Genomic DNA, 17599 nt, shown 5'->3' with positions numbered 1-17599 from the left:
AAGAACAATACTTCAATGTATTTGAAAAGGGAGGAAGGTCACTAAATGAGTTTCACACAGGAAGAGTCTGCTTATTTTGCAGACTTATGATTTTGAATGGCTTTAAGTGGTTCTTCAAAGTTGGCCAATTTAGGTATTTCAAAACAGATATATTTAAGATGCATATCTTATAGGATAAAGGCAACCTGTAATGCAAACAATATTATCAAGTTAATGCTATGAGTTATCTCTAAACTTATAATTTCCTTCTTGATAAGCAGATTTGGAAGTATGACCAAAATAATTTTTTCTGTTTCATCTAAAACAAAATGAATGATGCAGATGTTTAGCACTATAAAATACTAGTATTTTAAAATCACATTTTAGGTCAGTTAAGGTAAGCTAAACTTTCTGTTTGGCAAGTTAACACATCTCTAGACAAACAATCATTATATGCTTAAGAGGTTTGGATAATTTACTTAGCTTTTATTAAGTAAATACATTTATATCCTTTGGATTACTTCAAAAGTTTCTAAGTTTCCTCTAATTTTGACTAAACACTATTTATCCTAATTTGCTATATAATTGCTGCAGCAATTCAAAATATCAAATGAATATGGGATATAATATGTTTATCACTCACAATTCACATGAAATACCTTAGGAAATAAATATACTACTTTTGGTTGCTACAAACGCCATGAATAACAGTTCTTTCATTCTATGGATGTGGGTACAATGTAGAAGTCATGTTTCCTAATAATGGAAAGGGACCCAAAATACTGGATACAGAGTTTCAACACACAAGTGAGTGCCTGGGATCTAGCCAGAAGTATCACTGCTGTTAGGGGAAACATAAGATGGCAAAAGATGGACAACATTCTGACAGCCTTTCATCTCTTTTCCTGTTATTACCAGAGGAACAGGAAAGGAATGTACCATGAACATGTGGTCTGCGGCACTCTGCCTGCCAGGACAAACTAGAACTGCTTAACATCTGAACTCCATTTCCTCATCTGGAAAATGGGGGTAATCATGCTTACTTTAACTTACAGGGTTACAGGGTTATAGTTATGATAATGTGTTAAAAAGCAATTTGAAAACTATAGAGCTATATAAGTGCCTATTTATATAATGCCTCAAAGTCAGGTGAATTTGGATTCTTAAGTTCCTCCTCTGGCAATGAGTAGTTAGGTGACCATAGACATATTACCTGATCTCTGTAGGCCCTAGTTACCTGTAAAAAAATAGGGTTGGGTGATAAAATCTTTAAGTTCCTTTCCAGCCCTAAAATTCTATGAGTTTAGATGCCTATATATTAAATATAGAGTTTTGGTGACACCTAACAGTCATTCTGTGCAAGTTCTGTTACTATTCAAGGCTTGAATTTCACATTAAGAATATAAACTAGGCATTCACCGAATGACAAGTAGCCTAGATAGGAAGAACCAAAATCAGCCATGCTTATGAGCATGAGGCCCCAGACATTAAGTAACAAATTAAACACTCCAAGTTTCCAATGAGTCAAATCTAATTTTTTTTCATGAATACCCTGAAAATTACATATAACTTTTTTTTAAAATTTTTTGGTCTGGGGTGGCTAGGTGGCACAGTGAATAGAGCACCAGCCCTAGAGTCAGGAGGACCTGAGTTCAAATCCAGCCTCAGACACTTAACACAAAAACTAGCCATGTGACCTTGGGCAAGTCAACCCCAATTGCCCTCCAAAAAGCAAAATAAATAAATAAAAATTTTTGGTCTTTATTAATTTGTTTGTTTACTTTTAGTTTACAGGATTCAATTTCACAATTCCTTGAGTTTCAAATTTTCTCCCCTACCCCCCCATGGCAGCATACAATCAAGAACAGGATCTGAAAATAGTTTCACATTAGACATTAGTCAGGTTATAAAGAAGGATTGTATTGGATGAAATGAACGATGGGAAAGAGAAAACAAAACCAAACAAGAAAAAGACAGAGAGCACATATAACTTTTAATATATACTAAATGCAATGCTGGGAAATGGGACTGTGTGGCTATACTTAGGGAGATTGTAAAAATATGTAAAATATTTCTTTCTAAACTTTCCAGATATTGAATGTATTAGCTAAATATTTAAAATTGTTTAAAAATGTTTAAAATCTTAATCTTCTGCAATGAAAATTTTCTTTTAAAAATAATATTTGGTAATGTTGAAAGTGTGTATATATAAGATATCTCTCCACATATGTGTGTATATATATATAGTGAAACTTTGACGTAATATTACCTAGTATATTATTTTTCTGAACAGTGCTCCAAAGTTTGCAAAGTATTTTACATACATTGTTTCATCTGATTATGACAATTCTGTAATAAGGTACAACACGTATTACTCTCATTTTATGTTTAGTCATTCAACAAACATTTATTAATCAATGCTTGATGTGCCAGGCATGGTAGGATACAAAAGAAAAAATAAAAACATTCCCTGCCCTCAAGAAGCTCACATTCTAATCAAGTAGACACGAGATAAATAACTGGGTACACATGAGATATATGAGGAATAAATCAAAAGTAGGTAATCTTCATAGAGGAAGGCACTAAGAGCTGAAGGATTCAGAAAATCTTTCCCAAGATGGTAAAATTCGAGCTGAGTTTTGAAAGAAGTCATGGAGGGAAACTAAAGGTGAAGTGAGAGCATTCCAGGCTTGGAGAACAGACAGTGCAGAGGCATGGGGGCAGTGGTGTATATGAAGAAAAGCAATGAGTTGCATTGTAGAGTACACAGAGAGGAAGAAAGAGGAAGAATGGAAAGACGGGAAGGGGCTAGGTTGTAAAGAGCACAAGATTCCAAAAAGGATTTTATATTTGAGCCTGTAAGTAATAGAAAGTCACTGGAATTTATTGAGCAAGAGGGTGACCCAGTCAGACCTGCGCTTTAGAAAAATCATTAAAATCACTTAAGGTGATTTTAAAAGATGATTAATTTTAAAATTAAATCAGTTTAGCTAAGGTAAAATCACTTCACTACTTGGATAATGATTGGAATGCAGAAAGCTTTGAGTCAGGGAGACAAAGGTCTGAATCAGAATAACAGCCATGTTAGGAGAGAGAAGGGGACTTCTATGGGAGATGTTGGGAATGCAAAGATGACAAGACATGGCTATGGACTGGATATGTTGGTTGAGGAAATGAAGAGGGCACCAAGGCTGTAAACCTAGGTGAATGGGATGATGGTGATACCCTCCAAAACACTAGAGAAATTTTGAAAAGGGCAAGGGTTTGAAGGGAAAGATGAGTTCTGTTTTGTGTATGTTGATTTTGAGATGTCTACAAGACAACTAGTTGAAGATGTCTAAAAAGCAGTTGGTGATGTGGAACTAGAGCTCAGGAGAGAGAGAGTGGGGCTAGATATATAGATCTGGGAATAATCTGCATTGAGATGGTAATTAAACCCCTAGAAGCTGAGGAGATCACTAAGTAAGGTATTACAAAGAAGAAAGAGAAGAAGACATAGGACAGAGCCTTAAGGAAGTTTGGTAACAAGACATGGAAGAAGAACCTGCAAAGGAGCCTGAGGAGGGGTCAGACAGGAAGGAAAACCAAAACAGACAAGCAAACAGGCCTCAAGCAGTGAAGTAAGTAGTCCATGATCACAGAGCTAGGAAGCAATAAATGCAGAACTCAGTTGCATGTTTCAAAATGGAAAGTGGTTGATTTCCCCCCAAGTCTAACACTCTTTCCATGATGTCTGTTTTTTTTTTTTATTTTAAGCAATTGGGGTTAAGTAACTTGCTCAAGGTTACACGGCCAGTTATTTCTGGGTGTGGTGCTGAGTATCTGAGCCCGGGATTCAATCTCCAGGTCATCCCGACACTGGAGTCGGTGCTCTTACTTGCTGTGCTACCTGGCCACCTCCATGATGTCTGTTATAAATAAGGCAAGGTGTGTAGAGTTTTGCAAACATTATTATTGTGTAAACCCTAATTTGGTATTTGTCATATCAAAATGTACTTCTAGAAAAAGTCCTATTGAGCAAGACATATTTGTAAAGAATACTGGACTTGGCCATCAGAAGACCTGGGTTTGAGTTCCAGCTCTGCCACTACCTATGTGACCTTAGACAGGACATAGACTTATGGGCTTTAGCTGCAACTCACTTGTGAAGTGAGGAGGCTGAGCTAGATGACTTCTCAAGTTCTGTCCAGTTCTAACATTCTATCATTCTAATAACTTAAAATATGCTATCATGTTGATATTATCAAAACAACATGAATATAGGATAAGAGCTAATAAGTATTAATGTGTTAGGAATATAAAAAATGTTACATATTATTCCATCTGTTGGCAACACTCATAGAACGAGTCTTGGAACAGTGAGTACTGCAGAAAAGAATGAACCAGATTTTCTCCAGTGCCTTTGTTTTTATCAAGCCATACTAAATTTCTTCTTTTTTTTAAAGCAATTGGGATTAAGTAACTTGCTCAAGGCTACATGGCCAAATATTATTTTTGTGTGGGTGCCGAGTATCTGAGGCCGGAACCGATCCCAGGTCTCCCGACACTGGGACAGGCACTCTTACTCACTGCGCCACCTGGCCACTCCTGCCATACTAAATTTCACAGACCACCAGAACATCATTTAGTATCTGCAATTCTACTAGAAGGTTGGAACATTGTGTCTGTATGTCCTATTGTATTATATCTATTATTCATGATTAGGTATTCAATAAATAACTTTTGATGGTGCTGATATACTACAACTGGAAGCAGCAACCTCTTTAGCTCTGAGTGCTCTTATCTAGGATTAACAAAATTCATAAGCACTACTGGCAGGTTAAAAGTATAGTTATGGGAAAAAAGGAAGAAGGAGGAGGAAGATAAGGAGAAGAGGAAGGAGTGTGGAAAAGGAAGATGAAAAAGAGGAGGAAGAAGGGGAAGAAGGGAAAAGGAAAGAAAGAAAAAGATGTGAAATATGGTGATAAATGGTAAATTACCCCCTAAAACTGCCTCTCCTTTCCTTGATAGTAAAACTCTAGCTTAAGAGATTCAACAACCATAGAATGATTCAAAGCCTAAGAAAAATATAGCTTGTTAGAATTTTTTAGTACTACTCATAGTAGTCATTAGAGCTGGATTCAAACCAATGACTTAGAACAGGGCTTCTTAAACTTTTTCCACTTGTGACCCTTTCAGTGCTTCTTTTTTTTTTTTTTGGAGGGGGGAAGGCAAGGCAATTGGGGTTAAGTGACTTGCCTTCAGTGCTGCTTAAACTATGGGTTATGACTCTATATGGGTCCTAGAAGATGCCTAGAAGAAAATACACCTTTATCCTACAAGACCTGGCTATCCACATAGAAAAAGCAACTGAAGGAAGATGGCCTATTGTGTATTCTCTGATATGCATCTGGAAGGACAACTTTAAGAACTGGTCCAGACAGACAGATACAGAAGACAGACAACAAATTGCAACTGCAATTGAATAGAAAGAAGAAAGCTGAATGAATTGCCTTTGGAAAATTATACAGAGCTCTTAAGGATCCCAGGCTTCTCCCTGAAACAAAGGACCACCTTTTTAATATTAATATTCCTCTAGTGATGCTGCATGCCTAAGAGTCACAGAATAAGTAAAGTCTCATTTAAATTTCAGGTCATCCAAAGGACAATGCTGAGCAGTATGGTGGGCAGGTTGCAGTAGGCCACAACCTCATACCAGTAGAGAGAGGTTTGTGCAGAAGTAGCCAAAAAAACTATCACAGAAAGGTCTGAAGGTGGGCAGGTCTTAAAGTCAGAGTGAAGGATGGACAGTCTGCATGCTCCACTTGTATCCATGCAATAGTAGGAGGTCTAGGGGAAGGACCTCAGCATGTTGGGTAGACTCCCTTACATAGTTACTCATGGAACAGACATGGACACAGGATAAGATCACAGGTAATATGGATAGCTGGTAGAACTTGCATCCATAAGATTACACATGAATCAAAGAATAAAAGTACTAAAGTATCTATAGTATTTTTATGGTTTGTGTATCAAATGAGGTAATACACGTTAACCTGAAGACATTTTATAAAATTTTTAAATATATATGCTAAGTGCAAACCACACCTGTATGCTTTTTCTTTTTCAATTAATGAGAGAACAATCTAAAAACACAATTCTTAACTGAAGAAAGAGATCACCATATACCCAGCAGACCTGAAGCAATTTCTTACCAATCATATCCTATAGCAAAAGATGTTTCTATTACAGGAGCAATGAGTTTAGCTGCTGTCATGATGTATTTTTCTGCCATGGCCTTCCTGAAAACAAATGAAAAAAATCACATTTTAATTAGAAAAGTAATTAAGATAGACAAATATGTATTGTGAGGCCACTAAAATAATGCCACATAGCAAAACATCAAAAGAAATGGAAATGTTTAGCCCAGGGAATAGAATACTTAGGAAACACATTATCAAGGGCTTCAAATATCTGAAGGGATGGTATATCCAAGAGGCATTAATGTACTTGACTCAAAGGCCAGAACATCAACAATGGAAGTTATACAAAATCAGATCTTTGCTTACTATAAGGAAGAGTTTCCACTATTCTAACACTTACCAGTTGAATAACCCTGGGTAAGTCATTTAATCGGTTTCTTTATCTTTAAAATGAAGATAATAAAATCTGAATTATCTACTTTAAAGCACTGTTGTAAGAAAAATACTTTTTAAGCCTTAAACATCTATAGAAAAATGAAGAATTATTATCAGCAACAATTTTGACAACAAATAGAGCTATTAATCGGTCAGTAAACATTTATTAAGTGTCTACTGTGTGCCAGGTACTCTGCCAAGCATTAACGATACACAGAAAGGCAAGCTGCAGTGCCTAAGTAGCTCAGTCTATTGAGGGAGAAAACAGAACAGAATCAGCTTCACTGTGGGGTGGTAAGTTCTTGAACATTCAAGGTGTTCAAGCAAAAAGAGCTACAATAATACATGTGGAGCTGTTTTAATTGATTGGTCTAGTCATTCTGGAAAATAATTTGGAACTATGCCTCAAATTTACTAAATCGTATATACCCTTTGACTTAGCATTACCATTACTATTGCTAGGAGGAAGAAAAGGGAGAAGCAACCCTAAGAATGGACATAAAAATTACAAAAAGATTTGGTTAATGATCTGGAAACATTCCTCCTGCAAGGGAACTGGGATCCATAGTATCAAATCACCCAGATGCATTTCTTGGGTCCATCTCCATCTCCTATGCCTCATGAAATGATCTTCTACACCACATTCCCCTTCCCCATTCCCTGGGATATGGAAAAATGTAGCAGTGGGAATGGTTTTATGGACAACATGAGCATCAAACTGGGTGCTAGGTTCTCCTCTGGACACCCAAAAGAAGGGAACAAACCAAAATATTCCTCATATTGGGGGTAGCATAATTGAACTAGTACACTATCGAGAGGAAAATGATAGCTACAGTGACATGAAAGGAGCTGTGTCCCAGTATCCATGATGGATTATGCACCCATCCCATCCCCTGCCCCAAAACTCAGGGATTAGTGTGTCCTTACAAGGGACCACAATTGGAAATAAGGAAGTTAAATGAGAGGCAAATGTAACTGTGTTTCTGGACTAATTCAGCAAGTAGAAAGCAAGTTAGCATGGTCATAAACTTCACAACATTATATAAATTCAGTATTTTGATGTGCTGAATTTATAAAATACAATGCATCTAATGGACATAAAACTTTATAAAGTTAATAATAAAAATTAGACTGTTAAGAATCTGAATTATTAAACACAGAATATTACCTTTCACGCTCCATTTGCCTTAGATGATCGTTTTTTATAGCTTCAATCACTAAGTTAGTATGAGGATCATCCTGAAAAATAAATTAGAAAATCCCTTCATTACTATTTGGTCATATATGAGTTTTAACCAAATTTCATCCTTGCCTAGATGGCAAAGTTGGGATAGAATTCAGACCTGATCTTGGAGACTAACTTAACTTTCCTATACTTCAATTTTTCCTTCAGTAAAGTTACATACACAAAGTTTCTGGTACCCCACCAAAGCTACTTAAATTAAAAAAAAAAAAAGGATGAGTCAGCATGTTAAAAAAAATGCTCCAGGGATTAAAACCAAGAATCACCTACCCAGGAAAACTGAGTATCATCTTTCAGGGGAAAATATGGTGATTCAGTAGAATAGAGGACTTTCAAGCATTCTTAATGAAAAAACCAGAGTTGAATAGAAAATTTAACATCCAGATATAAGAAGCAAGAGAAGCTTGAGAAGGTAAACAGGGAAAAGAAATCATAAGCCACTGATCAAAGTTGAACTATTAACATTCCTACATGGAAAAATGATAATTGTAACTGATGAAACTTTTCTCAGTATGAAAATAGTTGAAGGGATAGAAACACACACACACACACACACACACACACACACACATATATATGTCTATATCAGAGGGTATATGGGTTTATGAATACACATGTGAATGTGTGTATATATGCTTACAGGTATACATAGAGGGCACAGGACCAATTTAATAGGAAGGGATGACACTTAATAGGGGAAATTAAGAGGTGAGAGAAGAATATAACGAGAGGAGATGGAGAGAGACAGAATGGGGTAAACTATCTCATAAAGAAGAGGCAAGGGTAAAGAGTTACGATGGAGGGGAAGAATAGGAAGGCAAAAGAGAATGGGTCAACCTTATTCTCACTGAATTTGGCTCGGGGAGGGAATGAAATACACACTAAATAGGGTATCTCACCCTACAGGAGAGTAGGGGGAAGGGGATGAGAGGGGGGATGATGGAAGGGAGGGCAGGTTGGGGGGAGGGAAGTTGGAAGCACTCACTTTTGAAAAGGGACAGGATCAAAGTAGAAAATAGAACAAATGGGTGGTGGGATAGGAGGGAGGGAAATATAGTCAGTCTTTTACAATATATCTACTATGTTAATGTTTTGCATTAGCTATACATGTACAATCTATACTGAACTGCTTATCTTCCCAGTGGGAGGACAAGGGAGGAAGGGAATGAATCTGGAATTCAAAGTTTTAAAATCAAATGTTTAAAATTATATATACATATATACTATTATTAATACTATTTTACATGTAATTGGGAAATAAGATATACAGGCACTGGGGCATAGAGATTCACCATGGCCTACTGGAAAAGTGTAAGGGGGTATGGGAGAAGATATGGGAGAGAGCAGATTGGAGGAGGGGATATCCTGTGGGACTGCTAATTTGGGGTGGTGGGCAAGGGAAAAATGGTGAGAAATTTGTAACTCAAAATCTGGCGGAAATTAATGATGTAAATCAGAAGTTAATAAAGCATTTGAGAAATGAAAAAAAAATGCTCCAAATCACTGATAATTAGAAAAACGCAAATTAAGGCAACCCTGAGATTCTACCTTATAATCAAAGTTAAGAAAAAAGGAAAATAGGGGCGGCTAGGTGGCGCAGTGAATAGAGGACTGGTCCTAGAGTCAGGAGGACCTGAGTTCAAATCTGACCTCAGACACTTAACACAAAAACTAGCCATGTGACCTTGGGCAAGTCACTTAACCCCAACTGCCCTCCAAAAAAAAGCAAAGAAAAAAAAAGCAAAAAGGAAAATGACAATAAAAGAGGATACTATGAGAAAAGAGCTACATTAGAGCTGTTTTAATTGCTTGGTCTAGCCATTCAGGAAAATAATTTGGAACCATGCCTCAAAATTTACTAAATTGTATATACCCTTTGATTTAGCATTACCACTACTATACACCAAAGAAAGAGGAAAAGGATCATACATAATAAAAATATCTGTACTATTTCTTTTTAAAGAACTAGAAACTAGGGGGATGCCCAACAGTTAGGAATGGTGAAAAAATTAAGGTATATGAATATGATGGAATATTACTGTGCCATAAGGAATAATGGAAGGGATGGTTTCAAAGAAACCTGGGAAGACTTGTATAAATTGATGCATATTAAAGTGAGCAGAACCAGGACAGCAATTTAATATAACAATAATATTGTAAAGAAAAACAACTTTGAAAGACTGATTTTAAAGAGATTCTTTTTTAAGAACTCTGATAAACACAATGGTTCCAGAGGACCAATGGTGAAGCATGCTATCTGCTTCTGACAAAGAGTGACTTGGAGTGTACAATTAAAACATTTTTTGAATATTGTCAATGTGGGAATTTGTTTTTCATGGCCATATGTATTTGTTAAAAGGGGTTTTTTTCTTCTGTTTTTCAGGGATGGGGGAAGTGAGGGAAACAAAACAAACTTTAGTTTATTGAAAAAAAATATTTTTTAAAAAAGAGCCAGGTAAACAGAAGGTACATATATGTGCTGGAGTGTCTCTCTCACATGACTTGTGATTCATACAATGTTTATTTACTAACAAAATACAAAAAAGTAAAAGTGACTACATAAAAGTCCTTTCCATACTCACACTTGGTGAAATATATTTGTCATCTTCATCAATTTCCAATGGAACAGCAATCAATTTTTGGAAAGCTTTCTTCATTTTTTCCCGATCTCCAACAGCAAAATAACTCAGGATCAAATTGAAGCCTGCCTTCAGATTTGGGGCCATGCTCATTATATGTTCAAATGAATTAATAGCATCTGAGTACTGACCAGTTTTAATAAATGTAACACCAATATTTTGCATTATTTTAATCCTGAAAAAATATACATGATTATCTTATTAAAATTCAAAATCCCCAACATGGCTTTTAAGACTTTTCACAATTTTATCCCTATATCTTTCTCCAACCCATCTCTAAAGCAATTCCTGATACCAATCACATGATCCAATTAAAATTATTCTTTGTATAAATACTGCACATTCCCACTACTGTGACTTTCTTCACATGGTTGCTCCCTTCTCCTCTTCATTTGATTTTTTGCTCTATCCTTCCTTTAAGGCCAAGTCAGCTCAAGTCTTACCTTCTCCATGAAAGCCTTTCCTGAATATCTTGGGCTTGGTGACAAACCCAGACTCAACTCAACTAAATAGCACATGCTACCATGTACTGTTATATATCTTTTTATTTAAATGTCCCAACTCTAATTAGACTATAAACTCTCCAAGGGCCAGGATTATATTATGCCTCCTAAAAGTGTCTCTTTTTTGGGGGAGGGAAGGAAGAGTAAAAATAAACTTTTGGTGCTGTAATTTTTGAAAAATTTTAAAAAGCCATAATTTTGAAAAATATAAAACAATTTGTTTTAGGATCCAAGAAAAATATCTCAATTCTCTGGTTCATCTTGATTAACTATGCAGTACTGGACAAAACATGAAATGGAACTAAATTTCAGACATACAAAATATAATGTGGTCAAATCACCGAACTGATATTTTGTGCCTTCTTATACCGAAAGAAACTTGAAATGGAAGCAAGAGATACATTTTACAAAAAAAGGGAAAGTGAATAAATATGAATTTTAGTCTAAAGTTTAAATTATAAAATGGTCTGGCAAATTAATGAGTTTTGACAAATTTGCCTACACCTATCAAATGACTGCCAGTATGTACACTGGCAGAGTACTGGGCCTGGAGTTTGTAAGATCTGAGCTCAAATCTGGCCTCACAGACTTAACTGTGTTACCCTATTTGCTCAGTTCCTCATCAATAAAATGGGGACACACTGGACAAGGAAATAGCAATCCATTACAGCATGTTTGCCAAGAAAATCCCATAAAGAAAATCCATCTAGGGGTCATGTAGGGTCAGACATGACTAAAGAACAACAACATTTACCTCCCAGGGTTATTGTGAAGAAAAAAAGGATTTATTTGTAAAGTACTTTGCAGACCTTAAAGTGCTACATAAATAAATGCTAGCTATTATTATATACTTCAAAAAGCAGACCACAGGGGGTCCACCCAACATGCTGGAGGCCCTCCAGTATGTTCACAAGCACATATAAGCAGAAATTAAGGGAATATTTGTATCCTCTGCATCTAGCACAGATCCCCCCATATAGTAGGTGCTTAATAAATGTTTGTTATTGATGATGATGATTCTAAATAAATTTTAATGAAAAGATATGGCACATTGAATACATCTAATGTTAGCTGCACTTTCAGAGTGGAGGCCCACAGTAGCCAGAGGAGATATTACTAAGTAGACACTGAATTGTAAAGTTCCTTATATCCCTAGACCTACATCCTACCTATGACTCTTTGAAGAACATGGAAACGTCCACCTCTTCTTCTCATATATGAGATTGGGGTGATGCCTTCTGGTGCTGCTTCACACCTAAAGGTCCTACTAGAAGAACCTAGAACCCCTTGTCACATTACTTGAGATGGTCAGTAAAGCATAATAGATTTAGGTTTTAATTATGAAGCTTCACTATTTACTTGCTCACAGAATGCATCCTTAACCATAGCCAGCAAGTAACCTTGCAAACGTATACCTTGGTCACAAGAACAGCTGGTTTGAGATACTAAAGATGAATCATTACAAATTCCAAAATAAATGAAAACACTTGCCCTTTCAACAATGAGTTAGTAGAGTCAATTCTGTTTATGAAAGTCATTAAAAACAGATTTGGGTGGGCGGCTAGATGGCACAATGAATAGAGCACTGGTCCTGGAGTCAGGAGGAGCTGAGTTCAAATACAGTCTCAGACACTTAACACTTCCCAGCCATGTGACCCCTTGGGCAAGTCACTTAACCCCAATTGCCCTGCCCTCCTCCTCCCTCCAAAAAGAAAAAAAAAGATTTGAGTTTGAATCCCCCTTTTGACACTTCCTAGCTGTGTGACCCTGAGCAAGTGACAACCTCTCTGGGTCTCAATCTCCTCATCTATAAAATGGAGATTAAAATAGATGCAGTACCTGCAGCACAAGATTGCTGTTAAGACTCAAAGAGATAATCCATGTAAAGTGTTCTATAAACTTTAAAGCTCAATATGAATATCAGATGTTATTATGGTACAAACTCACCTCATCTCTTTATGGACACTTGGAATTTGATCTAGAGCCATTCGATAGAATTTGATGGCTTTGGAATAATTCCTCTGTTTTAAATAAATATTTCCCATGTTTACCTTCAGTCTTCCTAAAAAGAAAAATTAAATGAATGAGTGACATTCAATTCTAATTTATTTTCATTTTTTCCATATTAGCTAAGGTATCATCAGATGATCTTAAATATTACCTTTTCAAGCTTTTTAGTAGATTTATAAGGCTAAATACAACTTTCAAGTATAAATACTAAGTAGGCTTTTAAAATTTAAATCAAATTTATATTCACATGTTAATATCCATAATAAAATGAGAGTTCAGTGTAAAGAACAAGTACAGGTATACCTCATTTAATGAAAAAGATATATTTCTTTAAAAAAAAAAACCTATGAAACAAATCATAATATCCCCAAAGATAGACATGATAAAACTAGAGATGCAGCCTTATGAGAAATAATGTATCAGATAAAATAAATGTAAGAGTAATGGCTCAGTAGATAGAGCATTGGGCTTGGATTCAGTAAGACCTGAGTTCAAATTCAGCCTTACATACTTACTAGCTGCATGATCCTAGGCAAGTCACTTAACCTCTGTTTACTTTATTTATTTATTTTTAAAGCAATTGGGGTTAAGTAATTTGCTCAAGGTTACACAGCCAGTTATTTCTGGGTGTGGTGCTAAGTGTCTGAGCCCAGGATTTGATCCCCAGGTCATCCGACACTGCAGCCGGTGCTCTTACTCGCTGAGCCACCTGGCTGCCCCTAAGCAATTGGGGTTAAATAACTTGCTCAAGGTTACACAGCCAGTTATTTCTGGGTGTGGTGCTGAGTATCTGAGCCTGGGATTCGATCTCTAGGTCATCCCGACACTGGAGCCGGTGCTCTTACTCGCTGTGCTACCTGGCTGCCCCAACCTCTGTTTACTTTAAACCAGCAGAGAAGGAAATGGCAAACCACTCGTTTCTTTGCCCATAAAAACCCCATGTACAGTATGGTCCGTAGGATCACAAAGAATCACATCTGATAAAAGGACTAAACAACAACAGTAAACATTTTTTTAAAAAAGCTGAATAACTTAGAAAATTTTAATATTAAGGGGAAAAAAATCACTCTTTTTTTCCAATTTTTATTGATCCTTCTGTTTTTTTATATTCAAAATATCTCTCTATTAATCCCTCCTTTATTCAAAAAAGAAACGCTTAGCAAAGAAAAACAGTAAAGTAAAAACAGCTGACAAAGTAAAAAACTGCCTCGGATAGTATACAAGAACAACATTCATTCTGCATCATTAGTTACCCATTTCTCTACTAAGAAGAGGAAAGTGTAAAAATCACACACTTCTGCTAAAACATTAATAATGCTACTCAGAATTAGTTACAAAATACAAATACTGCATCAGAAACCATATTCCCTTAGGAATAAATTTACATTAGGGGGAGGTACAATCTGTGGTGTTGCTTGGCTCTTCATATTTGTATGGCAACAACTGTGCTACTAATGCACTGCTGACAGAGCAGCAAAATGGTCAAATATCTGGAAAACAATGTGGAATTAGTCAAGAAAAGTTACTAAGATTTCATTTCCTTTTACCCAGCAATCCCTTTTCAGGGTATGTACCCAAAAGGGGACAAGGACCTTCAAAGAAAGGTCTTACATATGCCAAATGTTCATGGAAGTCTTTTTGCGTGTGTTCGTGAAGATTTGGAAACAAAGTGAGTGCCCATAATTGGAAAGAAGCTGAACAAATTGTGGCATATGAATGTAATGGCATATTTTTGTACCACAAAAAATAACACATATAGGAATTCAGGGAAACACAGGAATACCTGTATGAGTTTATGCAGAGTAAGGTAGAGCCAAGGGAATACACAGCTACAGTGATACAAATTAAAACAAAGCCAGAAGGTAGCTGAATTCACTTTAAATGCAATGACCAATCTTCACTGGTAGGGAATGGGAGACTACAGATACAGAATGCTAAATACAATGACACACCGAGTATCCAGGTTAGGTAGTTTTATATATAGTTGATTCTCATCATTCACAGTAGATAGGTTCTATAAAGTTTCAAACACTGAATTAGTGAATACAGAACCATTACTCCTACGGGAAAAATAGGGTTAGGTTCCTTCAAGTTTCTGATCACGTTTACTTTAGCACTTTCCAGAGCAACCTCATGTAGAGATAAGCATTTTCTCTTTTTTTTCTGGATGTGCAATATTGCTGATTTGTTGATATTCCGTTCACAGCCAACAGCAGCACTATAGCTCCTGCCTGAATGAAGTTTATTTAACACACATATTTTTTCCATAAGGCACATTACAGCCTTCTCAAGCTTAGGAACACTAGACAGTTCTTCAGCACTACACTAGAGGGACACTGTAAACACTTAAAACACCAACAAAAAGTACAAAAATGCAAAAAAAAAGTGACACTAAAACAGATTGTGAAAAGGAAACTTGTTTACATACAGTATTGAAGGTGTTGCCTTGTTCAAGTTCAACCTCAGCTGGGACCATACATACATTTTGTGACTCAAAGTTTTCACCATTCTGTGAATGTCCATGAATGACCACAAAAGTGCCTCGAATATTGATTTTGGGGGTCATCAACAAATTTCAGACAATAGGCAAATTCACAAATATGAATTATGTGAATAATGAGGTTCAACTGTAGCTGTTTCTTTGTTACATTAGAAGATTTTTGAGGGGATGGAATACATTTGGAAATATAATTGTGTTATAAAAGACAAAAGGCATCAATAAAACTTTATAAAAAATAAAAACTTTTTAAAAAATAAAGAGTTGTGTTTATTTCATTTCAGATTAAAATAGATAAAAGAGTACTAAACTTGGAGTCACAAGATCTGAATTGAGTTATGACTTAAGAGTTAAGCTTTATGATCCTGGGAAACTAATTTGACATCTAAAAGCCTCTGTTCCCTCATCTACAAAATGGGAATAACTGTACTACCTATTTCAGAAGGCATTTTTAAAATCATAAAGCATTATATGACTAAGCTTTTATTGTTATTACCAACTAACCACTGCTTTCAGTCACGTCCTCCTATGCTTTATGCTTTCACCTAGCCTTATAATGAGTGCTTCCATAATATATTTCTGTAAAAGCAGATACTTACATAAAGGATTTCCTTCAGCTAGCTTGAACTAGCCCTCAAGAGCTGACTGTTAAATTTTTTCAGTGTGAGCATTTATATATAGGAAATTAGTAAATGCTACAAATGAAGGCTTAATTATTTTGTGATTGTCTACACTTAAATGCTGGAGAAAATGTTAACATAGCAAATTGTAATTAAAATTGTATTGTGCATACACCACCACCACCCTGAGACCTGGTTGTTAAACATTAACTAGCACACTCATGATTACCTTTATACTGGGAGTATCTAAATAATAATAATAATCTATTGCGACTATAAATCTGATCTTACAAACCATTTCATCAGAAAGAAATTAATACTCTTGTTCTCTGTTCTGTAATGACTCCTATAGTACTCTTACCTTCTCAGACTGCTTCTGGAGTATATATATATATATAGTTTTTGAAATGATATTGACAAGTCAAACTGAGTACAGAGAATGGTCACCAGAATGCAGGGTGAATTAGAACCTTAAAAGGATCAGATGAAAAAAACTTAGCCTAGGGATAAGAATCCTGGAGGAGGGGGTGAACCAGAGTTGCAGCCTTTAAATATCTGAAGGTTTGTTATATGGACAAGTGATTAGACTTCTACTTGGCTTCTGAGGGCAGAACTAGAATTGAGAGGGAAACACGATGAGGGATTCTAAAAATCAGTGTGGTCCAAAAGTAGAATAGCCTGACTTAAAAGGTAATGAGTTTGGGGAAGCTAGGTGACCTAGTGGACAGAGCACAGGCACTGGAGTCAGGAGGACCTGAGTTCAAATCCAGCCTCTGACACTTACTTATTGTGTGACCATGGGCAAGTCACTTTAACCTCAATTGTCTTGCCCAGAGAGGAAAAAAAAAAGTAATGAGCTCCCTGGACCTGGATGTTTTCAAACAAAAAGGTCAGCTGACCATTTCTTGGAGATTTTTTAGAGGTAGTTGAAACTTCAATTTAGGGACTGAATTAAAGCAGAAAGTAGAACCAAATCAGATTAAAATGTAACTGGGAAAATTTAACAAAAAAATGTACACAAAATAAACCATAGATAACATTACATTTTATTTTTGTTGTTGTTGTTGTTTTTGCTTTTTGGAGGGCAATTGGGGTTAAGTAACTTGCCCAAGGTCACACGGCTAGATTTTTGTGTGTATGTATGTTAAGTGTATGAGGCCAGATCTGAACTCAGGTCCTCCTGACTCCGAGGCTGGCATTCTACTCACTGTGCCACCTAGCCGCCCCTATAACATTACATTTTAAAGCTAAATCAATGTGACTTGCAGGGATTTTTTAGGTACAGATTAATGACCTCTGTTTCTATTTGAGCTTTATAACACTGAATTAAATGGCCTCTAAAGTCTCTTCAAAACCTACAAACTTATGATAATAATAATAATAAATAATGTCAACATGGATTCATTAAGGCTACAAAATTATAAATCATGGACATGAGTGGGATTATTTATTATATTATAAATAAACAATTTTGGAATAAGCTGATTACAA

The 17599-nt window shown here is 36.0% G+C and overlaps 1 protein-coding gene across 6 annotated transcripts in view; it reads right to left on the bottom strand.

Annotated features, from left to right (window-relative positions):
- IFT88 (intraflagellar transport 88) overlaps window positions 1-17599 on the bottom strand; it is a 115651-nt gene that overhangs the window by 78643 nt on the left and 19409 nt on the right. For all 6 annotated transcript variants that reach the window (XM_069080581.1, XM_069080578.1, XM_069080582.1 and 3 more), the window contains 4 exons: window positions 12929-13043; window positions 10422-10653; window positions 7765-7835; window positions 6174-6260 (listed from right to left, as the gene is read on the bottom strand). In XM_069080581.1, coding sequence (XP_068936682.1) covers window positions 6174-6260; window positions 7765-7835; window positions 10422-10653; window positions 12929-13043 — 505 coding nt within the window. The remainder of the gene's footprint in view (window positions 1-6173; window positions 6261-7764; window positions 7836-10421; window positions 10654-12928; window positions 13044-17599) is intronic.

This window comes from Petaurus breviceps, unplaced genomic scaffold (assembly GCF_028583685.1).
Source record: "Petaurus breviceps papuanus isolate PSGF00001 unplaced genomic scaffold, PetGlider_PUasm1.0 91133, whole genome shotgun sequence".
Taxonomy (NCBI): Eukaryota; Metazoa; Chordata; class Mammalia; order Diprotodontia; family Petauridae; genus Petaurus; species Petaurus breviceps.
Note: the sequence above shows the minus strand (reverse complement) of the source record. Positions and strands in the feature narration are given on the sequence as shown.